At 41.5% G+C, this 22,928-nt stretch overlaps 1 protein-coding gene across 1 annotated transcript in view; it reads left to right on the forward strand.

Annotated features, from left to right (window-relative positions):
- LOC124619972 (lysosomal-trafficking regulator) overlaps nucleotides 1-22,928 on the forward strand; it is a 594,456-nt gene that overhangs the window by 198,343 nt on the left and 373,185 nt on the right. Inside the window, exon 18 of the mRNA XM_047146635.1 lies at nucleotides 8,239-8,498. Coding sequence (XP_047002591.1) covers nucleotides 8,239-8,498 — 260 coding nt within the window. The remainder of the gene's footprint in view (nucleotides 1-8,238; nucleotides 8,499-22,928) is intronic.

The raw sequence follows: 22,928 nt of genomic DNA on the forward strand, positions 1-22,928 counted from the left end.
GGGTGTCTTGAATGCCCAAGGAGACTGGACATCTGTCAACAATTTCTTTTGTGTTTTAAGCATGAGGTTGATGGGTTCGTTAACAACATTGTGACAAGTGGTGAAACCTTGGTTCACCATTTTTATGCCAAAAACAAGAGAGCATAAGTTGAGTTATGCCACAAAGAATCACTGATGCCAAAAAAGCTCAAGACCATGCCACCAGCAGACAGTCATGCTCTCAATGTTCTGGAATGTTCAGATGTGCTGCATTTGGAATTCATGCCTAAAGGCACCACCGTGAACTCTGCAAGGTACTGCAAGACTGCCAGAAAAGTGAAAACATGAATTCGAAGAGTTCGTAGAGCACCCTCTCCTTCAGGTTGACATTGCCATGCTATAAAAGCACTGCAACAGTGCAGTGCCTTAGGTTCATTGTCATCAATCATACTTCATAGAGTCTCTACTGGGCCCCACAGATTTTCATCTGTTTCCAAAACTTGAGGAACTCATTCGAGAACTTCACTTTGCTAATGATGAAGTAGTGCAAGTAGAGCTGAGGTTGTGACTCCATCAACAAAGTCAAACATTCTACAGTGACAGTAGCTCAAACTTGCTTCTCAGTGGGAGAAATATGTTTCTCACCAGGATGACAACATTGAAAAATGAATATGTAGACAGGGAAAATAAAGATGTAGACTGTTAATAATGTTTGTTTTATTTAAAAAGCTTAAAGTCTTACATACAAAATTTGGAGCATGCCCTCTTATCCTGAGCAAATGAAATGCCCAACTCATTAAATTCTTCCAACATTGTGTATATATTCTGTTGTATTTAAGCAGAAAACAGAAAAAAAGCCTTCGAAGACAGCTAAAATTGTGTGGTAGATTCAAATAAAAATAAAATTAGCAATGAGAAATAATCTCTTAAGGAATGCTTGTGATATATCCATCTGATTTGGCACACAGGAAATTTTCATGTAGATTTGATAGAACTAGTTTGTTTAACAATATGTAAATCATCTACCCCTGAGGAGTATTAAGTACAAGCTACAATAAGTCACTTTGGAGAGAAACTATTATTTCTTGCATAAGAATAATCAGTGTCAAAAGAAAGTCTCATCTCGAGTGTCAAAATAACAGCACTATTTGTAAGAAGGCCTAAGGCCTGAATGAAACAGACCATTTCCAAATTTAAAGTGTAGTAAACTGAGACCAAATGAAGGACAGTTCCAGAGGACAATCCAATAGCATAGTCTAGTTTGATGAAACATGGTCAAGTCTGGTGCAGCACTAATGAGACAAAGGCCCAAATCCTTAAAAGTCCACTATCTGATCAGTGACAGTGGCATCATTGTTGCTCGCAATGAACTGGCTCTCCTAGCCTGGGTGCTGACCTAAATACAGCCTCAGGACCCAGGATACAGCTGGTCCTATTTTTGGTCACATGACCCATATAGGTAAGAGGCCTGTGGGAGCCATATACACTTCTGCAAATGGAAAAAAGAACACATTGACACCGGTGTGTCAGACCCACCATACTTGCTCCGGACACTGCGAGAGGGCTGTACAAGCAATGATCACACGCGCAGCACAGCGGACACACCAGGAACCGCGGTGTTGGCCGTCGAATGGCGCTAGCTGCGCAGCATTTGTGCACCGCCGCCGTCAGTGTCAGCCAGTTTGCCGTGGCATACGGAGCTCCATCGCAGTCTTTAACACTGGTAGCATGCCGCGACAGCGTGGACGTGAACCGTATGTGCAGTTGACGGACTTTGAGCGAGGGCGTATAGTGGGCATGCGGGAGGCCGGGTGGACGTACCGCCGAATTGCTCAACACGTGGGGCGTGAGGTCTCCACAGTACATCGATGTTGTCACCAGTGGTCGGCGGAAGGTGCACGTGCCCGTCGACCTGGGACCGGACCGCAGCGACGCACGGATGCACGCCAAGACCGTAGGATCCAACGCAGTGCCGTAGGGGACCGCACCGCCACATCCCAGCAAATTAGGGACACTGTTGCTCCTGGGGTATCGGCGAGGACCATTCGCAACCGTCTCCATGAAGCTGGGCTACGGTCCCGCACACCGTTAGGCCGTCTTCCGCTCACGCCCCAACATCGTGCAGCCCGCCTCCAGTGGTGTCGCGACAGGCGTGAATGGAGGGACGAATGGAGACGTGTCGTCTTCAGCGATGAGAGTCGCTTCTGCCTTGGTGCCAATGATGGTCGTATGCGTGTTTGGCGCCGTGCAGGTGAGCGCCACAATCAGGACTGCATACGACCGAGGCACACAGGGCCAACACCCGGCATCATGGTGTGGGGAGCGATCTCCTACACTGGCCGTACACCACTGGTGATCGTCGAGGGGACACTGAATAGTGCACGGTACATCCAAACCGTCATCGAACCCATCGTTCTACCATTCCTAGACCGGCAAGGGAACTTGCTGTTCCAACAGGACAATGCACGTCCGCATGTATCACGTGCCACCCAACGTGCTCTAGAAGGTGTAAGTCAACTACCCTGGCCAGCAAGATCTCCGGATCTGTCCCCCATTGAGCATGTTTGGGACTGGATGAACCGTCGTCTCACGCGGTCTGCACGTCCAGCACGAACGCTGGTCCAACTGAGGCGCCAGGTGGAAATGGCATGGCAAGCCGTTCCACAGAACTACATCCAGCATCTCTACGATCGTCTCCATGGGAGAATAGCAACCTGCATTGCTGCGAAAGGTGGATATACACTGTACTAGTGCCGACATTGTGCATGCTCTGTTGCCTGTGTCTATGTGCCTGTGGTTCTGTCAGTGTGATCATGTGATGTATCTGACCCCAGGAATGTGTCAATAAAGTTTCCCCTTCCTGGGACAATGAATTCACGGTGTTCTTATTTCAATTTCCAGGAGTGTAGAATGCGGTCAACTCTGTGTGTCTATTGCAAGGAAGACAGCTGCCTGCATAGCTCAGCTGTAAGGAGGGTTGCTGGCAGAGTAAGTGTTGGCTCATGATACAGCACTGTGTAGTTGCAAGGTGATCAGTATTTACAGTTTATTGGTCTACAATCAATGCCAAAGATTGCAATTGTTAGTAAATGCCTTGTGATCCACAGCAGAATCAGCTGTGTGCAGCTGTGGTGTTTGAGCTTCACTAATAGCCAGACAGGCTGAGATGAGCTTTGTGGTTCATAGTATTCCTCCTCCTCCTCCATCTCAGATCAATGACTGCTGCACAGTGAGTTGGATAGTGAAAGTTCTGTTATTATAGTTCCAACACTTAGGGTCGCCGATGTTAATTTAATAAATTTTCTGTCGTCCAGTCCCCATAAAGATTCACAATACAGCCCAATAGACAGGGTGCTACATAGTCCTGCTGAGACTTTTTATACTGGATTTCTCAATGACGTGCCAATTTCTGATACAAGTGTCTCAATTTTGCTACACAGTACTCGATTTCTCATGTTCTGTTCAAATTTTAATTGAATCACACAGCTCTGCTCCTGGACAGCACCACAGCTCACAGTGAAGCATTGCAAACACAGGAAGCTGTGACACTGTTTCACTGTGGCCCATTGTTTGTCGTTGGTGATACACGTTACTTATTCTTTTAACAGCTGGGTGTTACTTGACATCCAATTGCATACTTACTGTCGGTAGCTGACTGGATTCCATATGGGACAATAACTGATATAGACACACTGAGGTAAATAACAACAGGCAAAAATTCTGTGTGTGTGGTGTGAAAGTGGCAATAGACACTAAATAATGAAAAGTGTGAAGTTATCCACATGAGTGCTAAAAGGAATGCGCTAAATTTTGGTTACACAATAAATCACACAAATCTTAAAGATGTGACTTCAACTAAAGTTATGAGTAACTTAAATTGGAATGCTCACATAGATAATGTTGTGGAGGAAGCAAACCAGAGAGTGTGATTAGTTGAAAGAACCCTTAGGATATGTAACAGGTCTACTAAAGAGACTGGCTAAACTACACTTGTCTGTCCCCTTCTGGAGTATTGTTGTGCGGTGTGGAATTTGCATCAGGTAGCATTGATGGAGGGCGTGAAAAAGTTCAAAGGAGGGCAGCTCATTTCGTATTATTGCAAAATAGGGGAGAGTGTGTCGTAGACATGATACATGAATTGGGGTGTCAGTAATTAAATCAAAGGCATTTTTCATTGAGGCAAGATCGTCTCATGAAATTACAGTCTCTTTATTCCCCGAATATGAAAATGTTTTGTTGGCACCCACGTGCATAGGGAGAAACAAGAATCGTAATAAAATAAGAGAAATCAGGGCTTGCATGGAACGATTTAAGTGTTACAGAGTGGAACAGTGGAAGAATAGCCTAAAGATGGTTCGATGAATTTTGAATCGCAGAATAATGACGTAGATATAGCTGGCACATACACTGATGACAGGCACGACCTGTGATTCGTACAACCCCTGATCTTCTTCTTGCCTTTTTCACTTATTCCATTTCCCTTGTACTTTTTTAAAAGTATGCACCTTCATATATTCTTGGCACAATAACTGACCCATTAAACTTTGAGCATACAGCCATATAAACTCAGTTTCTTCTTCTAATATTTTAGCTGCATACTTTCTGGCCATCTTCAGAGTGAACTGACAGACTAACTGTACAACACCCACTCTGTGCTTTTAAACCTGTAGACTGTCTCACTGCGCATGTGGCCACAGATACACATTGATTGGTGGCTAAGAAGATGCTTAAATTGAGTCTATGGTTATGCAGTCAGTCCATGTTGGGATATAAACATATCGTTATGAGCTGTAATGTAGTGAAGTCTTTGCAAGTTAATTGAACAAAGCACAGAATTCTGTGATGTCTCCAAGATGTAACCACCATATCTGTTAAGTAAATTCTTTGCCAGACGAATTTCAACTGCTTCTTTCGCCATGAAGTCCCAAAAAGATGACAGCAACACTAGAATTTAGATATTTTCTTACCACATGGGGTGACCGGTGCCGATGCAGTGCTCTGCCACAGCTGATAACTGAGCTGTAAGAGCCGGGTGTACCTATGGTGTTCCGTGCATCTTTCATGAATTGTACGAGTTGTCTGTCTGATGTCCGAAAGGCCACACTTGGAGGTACCTCATAAAATCCAGTCTTGTGGAGCATTGAATCATCTGTTATAACACAAATATGGTGAAAAAATAGCAACGTGAAAATAAGCAGTGGAAAGTGATGTGCACTGCAGATTATTAAGCCTTTTTATCAAATAACTGCTGGTCTTCAAGGTGTATGCCAGTGCCTTCTAGATACTGCTGAAAATTGGTATGCAGATTTCTGCCTCAACACATTACATCAACTGGTACTGAATTTCACCATTTTTATTACTGAAAAATAACGGGGACACTATGAAATTGACGTTCCTCACACTTTTCTACATTTTAACTGATTATCTGAAGGTGTTTTAGCTCACCTGGTATGTTCTATAGATGTCTCGTGGATGTGCCATTTGAAGATATTGATGTTCCCATTGGATTCTTCTTCTCAACAGGTCGCGAGTTCATTGCTCCTGTATTGAATGGTGCAAGGACAAACAGTGGTTCAAAATAAAATTCCAGAGTGTGACTTGGCCGAAATAAAGGAACGGATACTGATTTAAAATGCCACAAATGCCTTTCCAAATTTATTCAAACTTTGCTGTGAACAGGTTGCAGACACACAGAGCCAATAAAAGTAAATTTTGAAACTTGAAATATTTCCTGAACACCGTGAACAACAGTTACATTGCACACGATATGCTTTAACATTTAGTTTAGATATCGGTAATTTCACTTGAAATATTTCAGTGTCACTCATTGTCCTATCACTTACAGTACATGCCTTTACTACAACTTTCAGTCCTAATTGCGGCTCGTGCAGATGCGTAGCCACCGTTTCATACCTGTCTCCTACTGCTCACTTCTGATTGGTCCGCCTCAAGATTTAATAAAAGTTCACCTTAATTAAAACATCTAACTTTTCTCATAAAAATTATTTAAGTTATTGAAATTATTAAATGATTGTTCTCGGAACAAGAAAGACTGTCAGTACACTTGAAAGTTAAATTTTATTAGTAATATGGAGAAGCAAATTGTGAGTGATATGTGGTTTGGTGCTCTGTTTGAATGGTTATTCCCCACTGCTCAAGCATAGGAAGCCTCTCACACGTTCCATTTCCTCACATTACATGACCAGTAGGTGTCGCGTGGTGTGAGGACAGCCGTCAATGCCGACTACTACTACTACAGCTTCGCTCTATACACTGCGGCCTATAATGTAGCGTAGGAATATAAGGGGGCACAATGTGGCATAAATGTCGCACTGTGGTGAAACTCTAAGTAATGCTGTCTTCAATGAGGTGCGAAAAGTCACTTTAATGACAAGCTCCCACATATGGTGAGAAAGATATAGATTTAAATCTCTCTGTCTTCTTTCTAGTTCCTTATGTCCATCATAAGTTTTATTCATAGTGCCTTACATACAGGGGATAGGCAAAATAATTTGAACACCTTTACTTACTTGGGAATGGTTTATTATTAAAAGATTTGACTCCCATTTGGCGGTAATACAGCTGCGATTCTTTGTGAAATACTGGCATATAATGATTGTGTAGTCTCCACTTGAATGTTATGCCACTCTTCGATCAGAACCCCTTCTAACTCCTGTAGTGATGAGGGAGTGGAAATCTGTAGTAGAGTCTGTCCTTCAATACTGCCCACAAGGGTTCAGTAATGTTCAAGCCTGGGGGCTGTGCTGGCCAGGGAAGACGCTGGAGCTCAGTTGCATGCTCCTCATACCACAATTATACTGTCCTGGCTGTGTGAATGGGTGCATTATCATCCTGAAATACGGCATCATGTTGGGGAACATCATTTGAATGAAGAGGTGCATCTGATCATCTAAAATGCTGACATAATCGTTGGCTGTAACATGGCCTTTGAGAGTAATGATGGGACCAGCAGAATACCACGATATGGCTGCCCACACCATCACACTTCCACTTCTATGCTTAACCATTGGAATCAAATAATCAGGATTGTAGGCTTATTGTGGCATTCTCTAGATGTAAACCTAGCCCGATGTTGGAAATAATGAAAATGTTGACTCGTTGGACTGTATGATGTGTTTCCACTGATCACCCGCCCAGGATTTTTGCTCCTGACACAATGTTTCATGCTTCTTTGTATTGGATGTCATCACTAATGGTTTCAATATAGCATCTCATCCATTAATATTTGCTTTATGGAGTTCTCGGTGAAAAGTATTGATAGATATGGGATCACGAAGATGGCTATTGAGCTCTGCACTCACTTTAGCTGGTGTAGTTTTGTGTTGTTTTGACACAATTTGTGTTAGCGTATGATGATCTCTGTCATTTAGTTTTGATTTGCATCTACTATTACGTTTACACGATGATGTCTTTCCATGTTTTGTGTAGGCTCTCATGACTGTTGAAACAGTTGCTCTTGAAGCATTCAATAGGTTGGCTATCTTGGTTACTGATGCTCCAGCTAATTAGACCCCCACAATCTGCCCTCTTTGGAACTCTGTTAGGTCTTTCCTTGCACGTCGATCTTGGCCTCTGAACGCAAATAGAAAGTGTACACTACTCATTAGCAACCTGCACTGATCCCTAGTCCGTACTGAACACACACAGTGCAGCGTGACATGTGCCTTACCTGCGTTGCTGACCATCAAACACGACCATCCTATTACTATCACTGTTCACATAATTTTGCCTATCCCCTGTACTTCTTGTGGTGAATACCCATATCCTTCAAAAACTCCCTTTAAGTGTTGAATCTAATCTCCTGCAGAGTGCTCTCATCAGCAGTACTATGTGTTTTGTGAAGGAAGACACTCATTGTCAGGCAATGATGGTGGCAGAAATTTGCATCTGAATATAACTGAATCGACTTCCGATTTACCAGCTGTGCAGCCATTACCTTACAGCATTGTTTGTGGAGATACCAACCCAGCTCTCTACATTATTAGCATCATTTATTTACTTCCTTTGTGTGTGTGTGTGTGTGTGTGTGTGTGTCTATATAAAAGTACTGCTCTTGAAATCTGTAAAAATTATGTACTAGTAGAATATGAATTTCTGTTCCTCACAAGAACACTTATCTAAAAAGAACAATTATGTGTGTCAGTTTTTTCCCTGGTCGAAACATAAACTAATTTGTAATGACAAGCAGACAGGATTTCCACTTTTGACAATGCTACTCAGCCATCCTGTTTGGAGCAGATGCTGTCTGAAGAGGAGGCTGATGACGACGGAGAGAGTGCGGGCGCCAGCTCGAGCTATGTGACAGCCGATGAGGGCTATGAGGCCGATGTTGAGATACCACTGCAGCCTGTTGGCAGTGCCTGTGCTATTGACGATCCTCGTTGCTCCAGGAGGTATGAAGTGGTGTGTGCACGTAGCCACAACAGCGAGCACCACCGCCGATCACCTCGGCTGATCGAACCCCAGCTCTGCAAACTGGCAGTAGATATACTTATCCGGTAAGCACCTGGGTCCAATATTATTTGTGGAAGTTTCTTTTCCTTCCAATATTTGGTATATTTTACATGTTGCATTGAAATAAAAGTTGAAAAAAAGCTGTAATTGATGCAATTTGGTACCCATGCACAATGTTGGCACAGTTACTGAATAATTTCTTATGACACTAACCTTTCCTTTCAACTGCTCTTCCAAGTATTTTGCCCCCATCTGACAAAATTGCATCATCATCCATAAACCTCAAAGTTTAAATTTTTTCTCCTTTTATGAAGTTTTCATCACTTGCCTTAACAGCTTGCTCAGTGTGCAGACTAATAACACTGTCTGAGTCTCTTCTCAGTTGCACCTTATCTTTCATGCCCTTTGACTATTACAACTGCAGTCCAGCCTCTGTACAAGTTGCAAATAATCTTTTGCTTCCTGTATTTTATTCCTGGTTTTCTTTGATGATTTAAAAATAATACTGATTAAAAGTTCTCTCCTTTTGATGAAGAAACAAGAACCCTGAATTACATAATATTTGAATGATCAAAGTCTCTCATGTTAATTGAATTAAACCAAGGGTATTGCCTTTTATCTGTAAAATCCTTCATCTTGTTGATTGGAGATACTTTTGTATTCAGTTTGACTTATCTTAAATACAGGATCTTTGAGGGTTTACCATATAGCACTTTAATATATTTTACATATTACTAACTGTGCCTGGCATGCATTGCAGTGAATGTTTCTTTCTTTTCTTAATAGATACACACATACCAACATATACGAAGTACACACAGTTTTTTTTTTTTTTTTTTTGGGGGTGGGGGGCGGGTCCTACAGCAATCACCATGTTCCATACCTTTGTTGCCAAATGCCTCAATTTTGCCATTCTTACTAACCCTGTGTTATTGCTGTTCTCTCCATTGCTTCTCGGACATGCTTTAGCCACCCATTTCATGGTCTTCCCCTTCGTCTCTTCCCAGGAAGTTGCTGTGAAACTGCTCTTGTTGGCTACTTGTCTTCTACCATTCTTTTCATATGCTCTAACTGTCTTAGCTGTCTTTTTTTGTACCTCCCATGTAACCCTCTGGTCACCTTCCAGGAATTCCTTATTTCCAGAGATGCCTTCCTAAGAACACTTATCTTTTGGCAAAAGAAAGGACAACTGTACACAACCTGGAAGCAGATCTTGACCTAATCAGCCTCCCTGCAGACTAAGGCTCCACCACTATTGGGATGAGTCGCAGTGACTGTCTGACAGAAGACCTTGAGCCAGCTGTCTGATTCCTCCACCTGGAAACTCTACCATAGTGATCCCATCCCAGAAGTCCAACCTTATACGTGCTCCCCAAAATCCACAAACACAACAATCCTGGGTGCCCCATTGTAGCTGGCTATTGTGCTCCCATTGAAAGAATTTCTGCTCTTATTGACCAACATCTCCAACTAATTGCCCAATACTACCTTTATCTCCTGAATCCCTACTTGTCATTGTTGGTGCCACTTCCCTGTGCACCAGCATCCCTCATGACCTTAGCCTTACTGCTATCAAAAGACTTCCTCTCCCGACATCCTTCGGGCTCCATATTATCCATCTTGTTCCTTATACGTGTTGCTAACTATATCCTGACTCACAACTACTTTTCCCTTGAAGGGGAGGCATACAAACAAATCCACGCCACAGCCATGGACACCTGCATGACACCCTCTTATGCTAACCTGATTATGGGCAAACTAGAGGAAACCTTCCTAGCTTCCCAAAACTCCAAACTCCTAGTCTGATTCAGATTTCTTGACGATATCTTCATGATCTGGACTCGGAGCCAAGACATCCTATCTACATCCTGTCACAACTTCAACACCTTCTCTCCCATTCACTTCACCTTGGCCTCCTCTACCCAATGCGCTATCTTCCTGGATGTTGATGGCTCCATTCACACTTCTGTCCATGTAAAATCCACTTACCAACAAACAGGCCTGGATTTTGACAACTGCCATCCCTTCTACGCCATAAAATTCCTCCCACACAATCTAACCACCCATGGATGATGTACCTGCAGTGAAAAGAACTCACTAGCTTGGTACACTGAATGCCTCACATAGGCCTTCACAGACAGGTAATACCCTCCCTCCAAATCTAGTCCACAAACAGATTTCATGTGTCATATCCTCACACACCTCCACCAAGCAAGGTGGTGGAGCGGGTAACACACAGACACACATAGACTTACATTTAGGAGGATGGTGCTTCATATCCCGATGTGACCATTCATATTTAGATTTTCTGCAATTTCCTTAAATCACTCTAGGCAAATGCAAGGATGGTTCCTTTGAGAGAGCACGGCTGAATTCTTCCCTCTTCTTTCCCTAATAATAGCTTGTGTTCTGTCTCTATTGACCTCAATATCAACTGTACATTAAACCTAATCCTCTTTCTTCTCACACACCTCAATCCTCATACCACCCCCAATAACAAGCTACAAAGGAGGCCCCCCCCCCCATATATATATATATATATGAATGAATGATGTGACTTACCATACGAAAGCGCTGGCAGGTCGATAGAAACACAAACAGACACATACATCACACAAAATTCAAGCTTTTGCAACAAACTGTTGCCTCATCAGGAATGAGGGAAGGAGAGGGAAAGACGAAAGGATGTGGGTTTTAAGGGAGAGGGTAAGGAGTCATTCCAGTCCCGGGAGCGGAAAGACTTACCTTAGGGGGAAAAAAGGACAGGTATACACTCGCACACACACACATATCCATCCGTACATACACAGACACAAGCAGACATTTGTAAACGCAAACTCCTTGCCCTCTCCCTTAAAACCCACATCCTTTCGTCTTTCCCTCTCCTTCCTTCTTTCCTGACGAAGCAACCATTGGTTGCGAAAGCTAGAATTTTGTGTGTATGTATGTGTTTCTATCGACCTGCCAGCGCTTTCGTATGGTAAGTCACATCATCTTTGTTTTTAAATATATTTTTCCCGCGTGGAATGTTTCCCTAATCAAAGATGAGGTGACCTACCGAACGAAAGCGCTGGCAGGTCGATAGACACACAAACATACACACAAAATTCAAGCTTTCGCAACAAACTGTTGCCTCATCAGGAAAGAGGGAAGGAGAGGGAAAGACGAAAGGGAGTGGGTTTTAAGGGAGAGGGTAAGGAGTCATTCCAATCCCGGGAGCGGAAAGACTTACCTTAGGGGGAAAAAAGGACAGGTATACACTCGCGCACACACACACACATATCCATCCACACATACAGACACAAGCAGACATATTTAAAGACCAATTTTTCCCACATGGAATGTTTCCCTCTCTCTCTCTGTCTGCTTGTGTCTGTATATGTGTGGATGGATATGTGTGTGTGTATGTGTGTGTGTGTGTGTGTGTGTGTGTGTGTGTGTGTGCGAGTGTATACCCATCCTTTTTTCCCCCTAAGGTAAGTCTTTCCGCTCCCGGGATTGGGATGACTCCTTACCCTCTCCCTTAAAACCCACTTCCTTTCGTCTTTCCCTCTCCTTCCCTCTTTCCTGATGAGGCAACAGTTTGTTGCGAAAGCTTGAATTTTGTGTGTATGTCTGTCGACCTGCCAGCACTTTCATTTGGTAAGTCAAATCATCTTTGTTTTTATATATATATTAATAGAGGGAAAAATTCCATGTGGGAAAAATATATCTAAAAACAAAGGTGATGTGACTTACCATACGAAAGCGCTGGCAGGTCGATAGAAACACAAACAAACACATACATACACACAAAATTCTAGCTTTCGCAACCAATGGTTTCTTCGTCAGGAAAGAGGGAAGGAGAGGGAAAGACGAAAGGATGTGGGGTTTAAGGGAGAGGGTAAGGAGTCATTCCAATCCCAGGAGCAGAAAGATTTAAAGTTTGAGTTTGCCTTTACAAATGTCTGCTTGTGTCTGTGTATGTGCGGATGGATATGTGTGTGTATGCGAGTGTATACCTGTCCTTTTTTTCCCCCTAAGGTAAGTCTTTCCGCTCCTGGGTTTGGAATGACTCCTTACCCCTCCCTTAAAACCCACATCCTTTTGTCTTTCCCTCTCCTTCCCTCATTCCTGATGAAGCAACCATTGGTTGCGAAAGCTAGAATTTTGTGTGTATGTTTGTGTTTGTTTGTGTGTCTATCAACCTGCCAGCGCTTTCGTTTGGTAAGTCACATCTTCTTTGTTTTTATATCTTTCGTTTGGTAAGTCACATCTTCTTTGTTTTTATATCTAAAAACAAAGATGATGTGACTTACCAAACGAAAGTGCTGGCACGTCGATAGACACACAAACATACACACAAAATTCAAGCTTTGGCAACAAACTGTTGCCTCATCAGGAAAGAGGGAAGGAGAGGGAAAGATGAAAGGATGTGGGTGTTAAGGGAGAGGGTAAGGAGTCATTCCAATCCCGGGAGCGGAAAGACTTACCTTAGGGGGGAAAAAGGACTGGTACACACACACACACACACACACACACACACACACACACACACACACACACACACACACACATATACAGACACAAGCAGACATATTTAACGATGATGTGACTTACATGGTTATAATAGAGGGAAACATTCCACATAGGAAAAATATATCTAAAAACAAAGATGATGTGACTTACCAAATGAAAGTGCTGGCAGGTCGACAGACACACAAACAAACACAAACATACACACAAAATTCAAGCCTTCGCAACAAACTGTTGCCTCATCAGGAAAGAGGGAAGGAGAGGGAAAGACGAAAGGAAGTGGGTTTTAAGGGAGAGGGTAAGGAGTCATTCCAATCCCGGGAGTGGAAAGACTTACCTTAGGGGCAAAAAAGGACGGGTATACACTCGCGCACACACACACATATCCATCCACACATATACAGACACAAGCAGCATCGAGTACAGCCCTCCTGACCCTGTCGAATCTGTATTCGTGTAACATTCTCGGAGTCCCAATCAATGTGAGCAGCAGTATCGTGATTGGATCTACTGTGGTCTCGACTGTTGATTATCCTGCAGCTGTTGAATTCTGAGCTTAGGTGGTAGACATTTCTCCTTAGGTGGAGCATAATATGACATTCTCGCATACAAACATAATTTAAAAGTGATTTCTGAATGAGAAACTCACTACACAATCTTTCCTTACATGCATAATGTAGACCTTGTTACTCTTCACTGCTTTGTACGGCTGCGCTGAAATGCTAATCGTTTGCATGGTGCTCCATTGTGTTGCAATTACAGTGCCATGCATTGTAGATGTAGTTCTCTTAATCTCATTATTTCTCTGAGATTATAATATCTCTGTCCTGATGCTTTACTTAGAGCTCATTTCCAAGATATGCTGTGGAAGATGTGTGCAAAAATTTAGAGCATCTTACTACAGGCATCGTGTCCACCAGAAAGTATTTTCTAATCTCTTTAGTAGTTTATCAGCTTGTGTCAGAATTTTTCCTCTGAAATTTAATCTCTTATAATAAAGGAAGTCTCAACACTCAGTACATGGTACAGATTGTCAGATGGTTTAAGAAGAAGGCAGTAGTGTAAGTAACTTCACACTGATTGAATGTGTCCCACTGACAGAGCAGTGTTGGACAGATCTAGTTGCCTAGTTGCATACTAGAGCCTCCCTTTCCTAAACCAAGATGGCTGTTAATTAGTTACATTCCATAGATTGATTGAACAATTCTGTTATTGAAATGAAATGATGCAGAACAAGTCAGTTTGCAGGATATGTATGCTTGTTTGATGATGATGATGATGATGATGATGATGATGATGATGTCCCACACTCCTTGACTGAGCGTAGGGGAGCGATATGGAAGACCCGCACCGCCGTACTAGGCAAGTTCCTAGGGGAAGTGATTTGCCGTTGCCTTCGTTAACATTAATGAACACTTTATTTTTTAATCATACTCGAGCAACTACACTTAAAGCAAGTCAGTATTTTTTTCCATTTTGTTGATGAATTTCTACTTAAAAAACTGGTAGCCAGTAAATATATGAAACAATATCCATTTAATTTTTGTTGTGACCATAATTATGCCTTCTACTAGATTGTACTTTCTGACCCATTTGCTGTTCTCCTGCTTCTCTTAGTAATTAGCACTACATATTTGTTCCATTTTTGGTGAGTAATCCTAAGTGTTTTAGTGGATTTCATATTGTGGAGCAGATGATCAAAGATTTTTGTTGCTCATAGTGAACTCCTTTCTGAGCAACCAACAGCTTTAGTAATGGGTAATAAAGGTAATTTTTTCCTCTAGTGTTAGACAGACATATCACATTCTTTTGAAATTGTTATGAATTATTTATGATACATTTCATTTGTGAATAAAGGTATTGTGATCGTGCAGTTAAAATACCTTGCTTCTGTGAGATATCTACATGATGTCTGTGGTTGAGAACCACACATTATGCGAGATTTATTACTTTCCTGGCCTATATATTGCTCCACAAAATTTAGGGAGAACTGCCGGATGTTTGTAACTTCTTGCCACAATATTTCGGCGCAGAGTTTTCTGGCCATCTTCAGGTGATACTGGTGAAAACTCCCTGAGCTCTGGTGTTTAAGGCTCCACTGGCACATGCGTGGTAGATTCACTTGATGTTGCGTGTGCGCTACTTGAACATGTTCGATTCTGCTGCATTGTGTGCCCTTCATGGTGGAAACTCACCGCATCAATATCAATTTGATTGTCTTCCCGTGATTCCATCACAGAGCTATGCCGGCTACGGAGCACACGAAGATTTTCGACGATTGGATTGAATGCTGGATTTAATTGGAAACCGCCGTCTCGATTAATAAGAAACTCTCTGTCAGACAGCTGTATTTCTATGGATTCATTAATAATAGAACTCCGAAAGATAGATGTATGAGCCACAATTTTTCTCTCATTGTGATTCACAACATGACCAGTGGAAATACAGTGTTTGGCAATGGCAAACTTACAAGCCTGAAGAAAGAGAGTATACTGCTGATGTTCTACAATGCGATCCTGCACAGTACGCGTCATTTGCCCTATATAAGAATTGCTGCATTCACACGGAATCCTGTAAACATCTGTCTCGCGCAGCTCTAGGTCATCTTTGACAGATCCCAACAGCGATGAAATTTTTGCAGGAGGGCAAAAGATTGCTTTCACTTTATATTTTCTTAGTATTCTGCCTATGTGAGCTGAAATATTACCAAATATGTGGTAAATAGGCAGTTGTTTCAAAGGCCTCTTCCTCTTGCTTGCTCCGCCATTTACAGGTCTACAGCACTCTCTCCACTTGCTGGGACAAATACCCATTCTTCAGAAATACAGTCTGCAGGCGCTCCAGTTCCGTTTGCACACTATAGGTGTCAGAGATGATGTGGGCTCGATGAATCAATGGAGTTGGAGGGTTGCCTGCCATTTTTAAATGTCTTGGTGTGACTTAAGAGCGATGGCACACTTGGTCATTCAGTATGTAGAAGGCCCACTCACAGAGACCTTTACTTGCAAGCCACTAGTTGCCACCATCCGGCACAAACGATGAGTGTTTTGAAGACATTGATTCACCGAGCCATCATCTCTGACACCGATAGTTTGCAAACGGAACTGGAGCACCTGCAGACTGTATTTCTGAAGAATGGGTATTCGTCCCAGCAAGTAGAGAGAGTGCTGCAGACCTGTAAATGACGGAGCAAAGAAGAAGAAGAGGTCTTTAAAATGACTGCCTATTTACCATATATTGGTAATATTTCAGGGCACATAGGCAGAATACTAGGAAAATATAAAGTGATTAAGTAAAAGCAATCTTTCACCCTCATGCAAAAATTTCGTCGCTGTTGGAACCTGTCAAAGACGACCTAGAGCTGCACAAGGCAGGTATTTACAGGATTCTGTGTGAATGCAGCAAATCTTATATAGGGCAAACGATGCATACTGTGCAGGATCACATTGTAGAACATCAGCAGCATACTCGCCTTTTTTGTAAATCTGCCATCGCCGAACACTGTATTTTCACTGGTCATGTCATGAATTACAATGAGACAAAAATTGTGGCTCATACGTCTAACTTGTGGAGTTATATTATTAATGAATCTGTGTAAATACGGCTGTCTGACAGTGAGTCTCAGTTTCCAATTAAATATGGCATTGAATCCAATTGTCGAAAAACCTCGTGTCCTCTGTAGCCGGCGTAGCTCTGTGATGAAACCACGGGAAGACAATCAAATTGATATTGACGCGGTGTCCTTTCACCACGAAGGGCGCGCCGCGCAGCAGAATCGAACACACTCAAGTAGCGCACACGCAATGCCAAGTGTATCCACCATGCACGTGCCAGCGGAGCCTTAAATACCAGATCTTGGGGAGTTTTCGCCAGTATATCATGAAGATGGCCAGAAGACTCTGCACTGAAATGTTGTGGCAGGAAGTTACAAACATCTGGCAGTTCTCCCAAAATTTTGTGGAACCACCACACATTATTCTTACTGCACGCTTTTGTGCATTTCGTACTTACTTTTTAAGTGGTGAGTTACTGCAGAAAATAATTCCACAAGATGTTATTTAGTGCAAATATGCAAAGAATGTCAGGAGGTTAATTTACTAGTTTTCACGATCAACAATTACACAAAGAGCTAAAGCACCTGAACTTAATTGTTTGAGAAGTTCTTTAATGTGCTTCTTTCAGTGCATCAGTATGTACACCCAAAAATTTAGAGCATTTATTGACTCCTGTTCATGTACTGCATCAATTATTGGTATGACTATATTTGTTCTACAGAACTGAATATAGTGTGTTTTCCCAAAATTAAGGGAAAATCCATTTTCAGAGAATCGCTTAATAATTCTATGGAAAACATCATTTCCAATCTCTTCTGTTCCTTTCTCTCTAGTGGGATTGATAATGACACTACTATCCCAGTGAAAAGTACTAATTCTGCTTGGTGAATGTTAAGTGGAAAGTCATTCACATATGTAAGGAATAAGAGTGGACCCAAAATTGAACCCTGTGAGACCCTCTTTGTGATTTCTCCCCAGTCACTAAAATTTTATACCTTTCCAGTGTAGTCTGAATTATTCAACACAGTTTTTTGCATGTGCTTCTATTTGTTTGTGTTGTATGGCGTATATGGCAGCACTTCCCAGTGTGGGTCTGGGGACATGATGCTGCTAGCCTAGGGCTTGCATTGTGAAGCAGTGACTGGCTGTGAGGGCCCCATTATTGCACCACATCATATTGGATGTCACTGCCTCGGCAGCCTAAGCATTTGGCATTATCTCTTTTGTGTGTTCTTCACAGTTTAGTGTCTTTCTACCTGCCTGGCCAGTCTTAGCCCGAGTTGCATGCTTTGACATGGTAGGTGGGGGCTAGAATCTCAGTCTGATTGATCCTTTTCCAATAGTTGTTTTATTAAGGATTCCTTAGATGTTCAATAACATTTCCGAGCCATCAGCCTATTCACTTTCTTGAGGGGTTGTATTGAGATGTGAGAGACAGGACAGCCAGTCCGTGTACAAGATACCTCAACAATTAAACTAAATGGAAATGTTGTGACTGACAGTTCACAAATAGCAGGAATTTTGACTGAAATTAGTAGAATTATAAAAGTATCCCATATATATAATATTCTTATGTGCATTATTAATTACTGTCAGGGGTACATAGTTCTTGACATTTTAATAACTCTTTAAAATCTTACTGTATTTTTTATGTATGCATTTAAATTTTAATCTTGACATGTTGTGGCATTTATATAAATCTCCTTTCTCCTCTTACATGATATTTTAATTCCCGTAGTTATCCATGGGTTGCTTGTTTTTATTTAGGAAAGCAGCTTTCAAATATTGACAGCAATTTACTATATAATAAATTGAATTTGGCATTAGCATCTCTCTTGTATGTTCATCATCCAATAGCACCTCACTTAACTTACTCTTGAAACATTGTATCCTGTTCTCATTAATAAGCCTCGCTGCTTTGCATGGCTGTGAGTATTATGTGGGCTTCACTGCTTTTCATGAGCTTCAAACTCTGTCAGTATGTTGCAAATGCTTCAGCAGTTTACGATTAGGGTTTTAATACTTTCACTTGTGGGAGGCATTTCTTTCTATCTTACACTGATGCTTCTGGGATTCCTATAGCTACCGTATTCACTCGAATCTAAGCCGCACTCGAGTCTAAGCCGCACCTGAAAAATGAGACTCGAAATCAAGGGAAAAAAAATTGAGTTGCACCAGAAATTTGAGACTCGAAATTCAAGGGGAGAGAGAAGTTTTAGGCCGCACCTCCAAATCGAAACAAAGTTGGTCCATTGTAATGTGAAACACAATTTAGGTTGAATGAATGATAATACAGCTACAGTAGTTTGGTTCGAGTCATAAGCTTAGCAGTTAAACTTTACCAGGTAGCCATTGCTATGCGTCAGGTGCTCTGTCTGTATTTATATGGGTACCCTTCCTTTGTCACGTGCTTTGTCTGGTTTGGATGGATTGCTTATTTTTCTTTGATCTGATAAGTGCCGTTCTCTTTGCTATAGGTGTTTACCTCACTCTAAGCTAAAAATGCATTACTGTAATGTGTCATACATTGTTTTTTGCATTCTGATAATGAGTGTTTACAGCCTGTCTCGCGGCATGGCTTGCTTTTGTGCATGCTACCACTGCTTACAATTAAAAAGAGAGAGAGAGAGAGAGAGAGAGGGAGGAATCGTCTCATTAGTGAAACAATGGCAAGAGACTGCTATTTGTTGTTACTTACACTGCTGCTTTCTTTGATAATGATCAACAGGAACCAAATAATAGACTGCGTATGATAGAAGGTGTTCTGAACGAGAGTTTAGCGAAAATTTTTCACCGTTTGAAAACCTTTGCAGACGCCTCTATAGTACATTACATTCTGCACATAAATTAGAGTCATCTTAGATTTAAAAATCTGCTTCATTTCTGACTGTATCACTATTAGGCATTAGAATAATATGAATATAAACATGACATGATATGTATATTCTTCCGCGTTTGCTGTTGTCTCTCACTCAAGTTTCGTAGTTTACTAGGCAGACAGGATTTAAATGAGATAGCAGCAAACACAGAAGAATACATGGCAAAATGTTTATATTCGTATTAGTCTTATGGTGAAGAGAATACTGCATGTGATTCACAATTCATAAAAGTTCCTATTAGCAACCATCTCTTCTCACAGGTAGGAAAAAATTCAGAACGTAGAGTTGGCCATATTGACAAACATCCCAAACAGTCTTCAGTCTTGTTAGTCGGATTTTTGTAGTACATTGAAATGCTGCTACATTCAAAGATGAACAACACGGAATTTGTATTTACTTATTTGGATAATGTATGAAAATGCAGTGGTCGAAACTCGGGGCGGAGAAAAAAGCTCGTCTTCCACCCTTTTTTTCCAATTTATTTACTGATGCAGGTGTTTTGGCGCCAGTATTTATCTTTGTGCCTGCAAAGCATGCCTGTGTAGCGCTACATATATTCGATGGCAGAAGTTAGTTGTGGCAGCACCTACCAATATTTTTCAGAACTTCCGCTTACTTTGCACTCGATTCTAAACCGCAGGCGGTTTTTTGGATTACAAAAACTGGAAAAAAAGTGCGGCTTAGATTTGAGTAAATACGGTATTGTTATCTGGATTGGATGGAGAGTCACCTAAACAAAAAAAAAGCATCCTTGTGTGCACCCCACACATGGCCAGCTGCCTGAGTAGCAGCCTTTGATGTGCAATGTACAACTGATCCATTTAGGGGGCCCTACAGTTCTCAACCAAATGGCGCAAGTCCAGGAAGTCACAGCCTAGCTTGTCAAATAACTTTTGAAGTCTCTGATTCAGTCCTCCCACTCGACTCTGAATTAAAAGGCCAGGTTCAGTTCTGGAGACAATGCAGCAAATTGTGGAGTTTGTTGAAACTCCATGTGCAAGGCTAGTCTTCTCAACCTTCTCTGCCAGTTGCTAGAATGACCCAAGAATAACATCAGAGCCCAGATGTCTGGCCTCATTTGTTCCAACTTGCACCACAATCTGCAGTTGGTTCCACCCTGTTCCCTCAGCAGCTGTTGGAATAACCTCTTCAGCATGTTGAATGAGGCCCCCAGGCAACCATACTGAGTGCGCCTAGTGTCCTTTCCTGTTCCTTGCTGCTATTTCCCTAAGGCTTATCATTATTCGCCATACATTTGAACTGGTGACGATTAATAGACCCTTCCATTTTGCATTTGCCTCCTCCTGACAGTGGACAAAACAAGTTTTTCCCAAAACAGGTGAAGTGAGTTCCAATTGCTCAGTTTCACTGAAAGATAGCACCTCAAACTTGTTGGTTAGGGGAATCGGTACAAAACCCTGGGTCCTTCCTGGTCCCTGTCATCCTGTAAAGGACTGCTAGATCTACCATTGACATGCCGGATGCAGTCAAGTGGACAAGTAATGACAGATCCTCTACTTTCTGCAAAGGAGACACGATCCATGGGAGAGAATAGTTCTTGAGGTACCTCTGGTACAGGTATAACAGGTACAAGACTCTCAGGAGCTCTTCCAACACACCAATTTGCAGCAGCTGCCAATAGTTTGACAGTAGTCAGTGTGATTTCTAGCTGCTTACAAACGTCAACCAACCCATCGTGTGTTTGAGAACATCATTCACAATAGGACTGCAGTTTGGCTGGAGCAATGTATTTTAAGGCAGTGAACAAATAACTTTAATTAAAGCCAATTGATTATCTTTTAATCTGTTGAGCTAAAAAGTTACTAATTCGCTGTAAGAATTGAAGCAAATACACAAAACGAGATTTCTATTAATGCAACACAATAATGTGTTGTAAAAACTACTAGTGTCCTAAAACATTTTGAGGCTAATTATCGTTGTTAACATATTCAGAAACAGAGTTAGTTTGTGATAAATGCAGATAATTCATAGGGCTACTCCTCTTTAAGGGAAAACTAGATGTAACACAATATGTTAATTAGGAAACCTGCTACATTAACTAAATCACAAACGCCGATTTGCTACAGATGGCTTGCAGGTTATGCAGAGGACAATGGTAGTTTCTGAAAATACTCAAAAATGCACAGTTATTTGTGTTGATATGCAATGAAGTTCAGGGACTATGTATTCTTTGACAGAACCGTGAACCACAAACGCTGATTTGCTACAAAATAAATTAGGTATTCAAAACACTAGTACTGGTAATTTGTGAAAATATCATTTTGTATATGTCCAAAAAGTCTCAAAATAACATATCACTCGTGTAATTGTGCAATGAAATTAGAGAACAGTTGTTTTCAATGAGGATAGGCCTATTGTTCTCAAAAATTTTAAAAGAGCTCAACGATAACAGAATGAGTGTATCACAGCACTCATGAGTGTTCCAAATTTCACAATATATCACAATATAAACGCATATTGAATCAATCAATAAAAGATTATGTAGAAGTGATGCGAACAATAAAATTTGCGAATCCAAACTTTTAAATCAGCACATGATCTTGTACATGTGGTGTCACACAAAGGAAAGTTCCTGAGTTGGCTTTTGTATATAAATAAATGTGTGTATTGTACAGATTTTTCACTCAGCTGATTCTGTGCACGCTCCTACACTTGTTTACAAATGAAGAATTCTGCATCATGAGATTATCTCAATCAAAACCACTAAAATGTGCAGCACCAACAAACCATGACTTCTGCCTATTGGAGCTAACAGTGCTGGTGTAAAACAAATCCTAGGGCTATAGGTAGAGAGGTGCTGAATAATCACATTTGGCTGCCATGAGAGCAATGCATGATGCCTTCAATGACTACTGTAGCAGAATATTGTCAAGTGATCTTTCACAGAAACCAAAGAATTTCTGGTCATGTGTAAAGACTGTTAGTGGCACCAAAGTTAGTGTCCAGTCCCTAGCGAATGAGACAGAAACTGAAATTGAGGGCAGCAAAGCAAAAGTTGAAATGCTTGACTCCAGTTTCAAATGTTCCTTTATGAAGGAAAACCCAGGAGAATTGTCCCAGTTTAATCCTCTTACCACTGAAAAGATGAATGAAATAAGTCTTACTGTCAGTGGTGTTAAGAAAATCATTAAAATTGAACAAAGCTCCGATGCAATCCCTGTCAGGTTCTATACTGAATTTGTGGCTGAGTTAGCTCATAATCTAACTATAGTCTATCGGAAATCAATCAAACAAAAAACTGTGCCCAGTTCGTAGATAAAGGCACAGGTCACACCCTTCTAAAAGAAGGGTAGTAGAAGTGATCCCCAAAACTACCGTCGAATATCTGTGACATTGATTTGTTGTAGAATCTTAGAACATTCTGAGCTCAAATGTAATGAGGTCTCTTGAACAGAATGACCTCCTCAATGCCAACTAGCATGGATTTCGAAAACACCGATCATGTGAAACCCACCTCACTCTTCTCACATGACATACTGAAAACCTTGTATAAAGGCAATCAGGT

Source organism: Schistocerca americana, chromosome 6 (assembly GCF_021461395.2).
Source record: "Schistocerca americana isolate TAMUIC-IGC-003095 chromosome 6, iqSchAmer2.1, whole genome shotgun sequence".
NCBI lineage: Eukaryota > Metazoa > Arthropoda > Insecta > Orthoptera > Acrididae > Schistocerca > Schistocerca americana.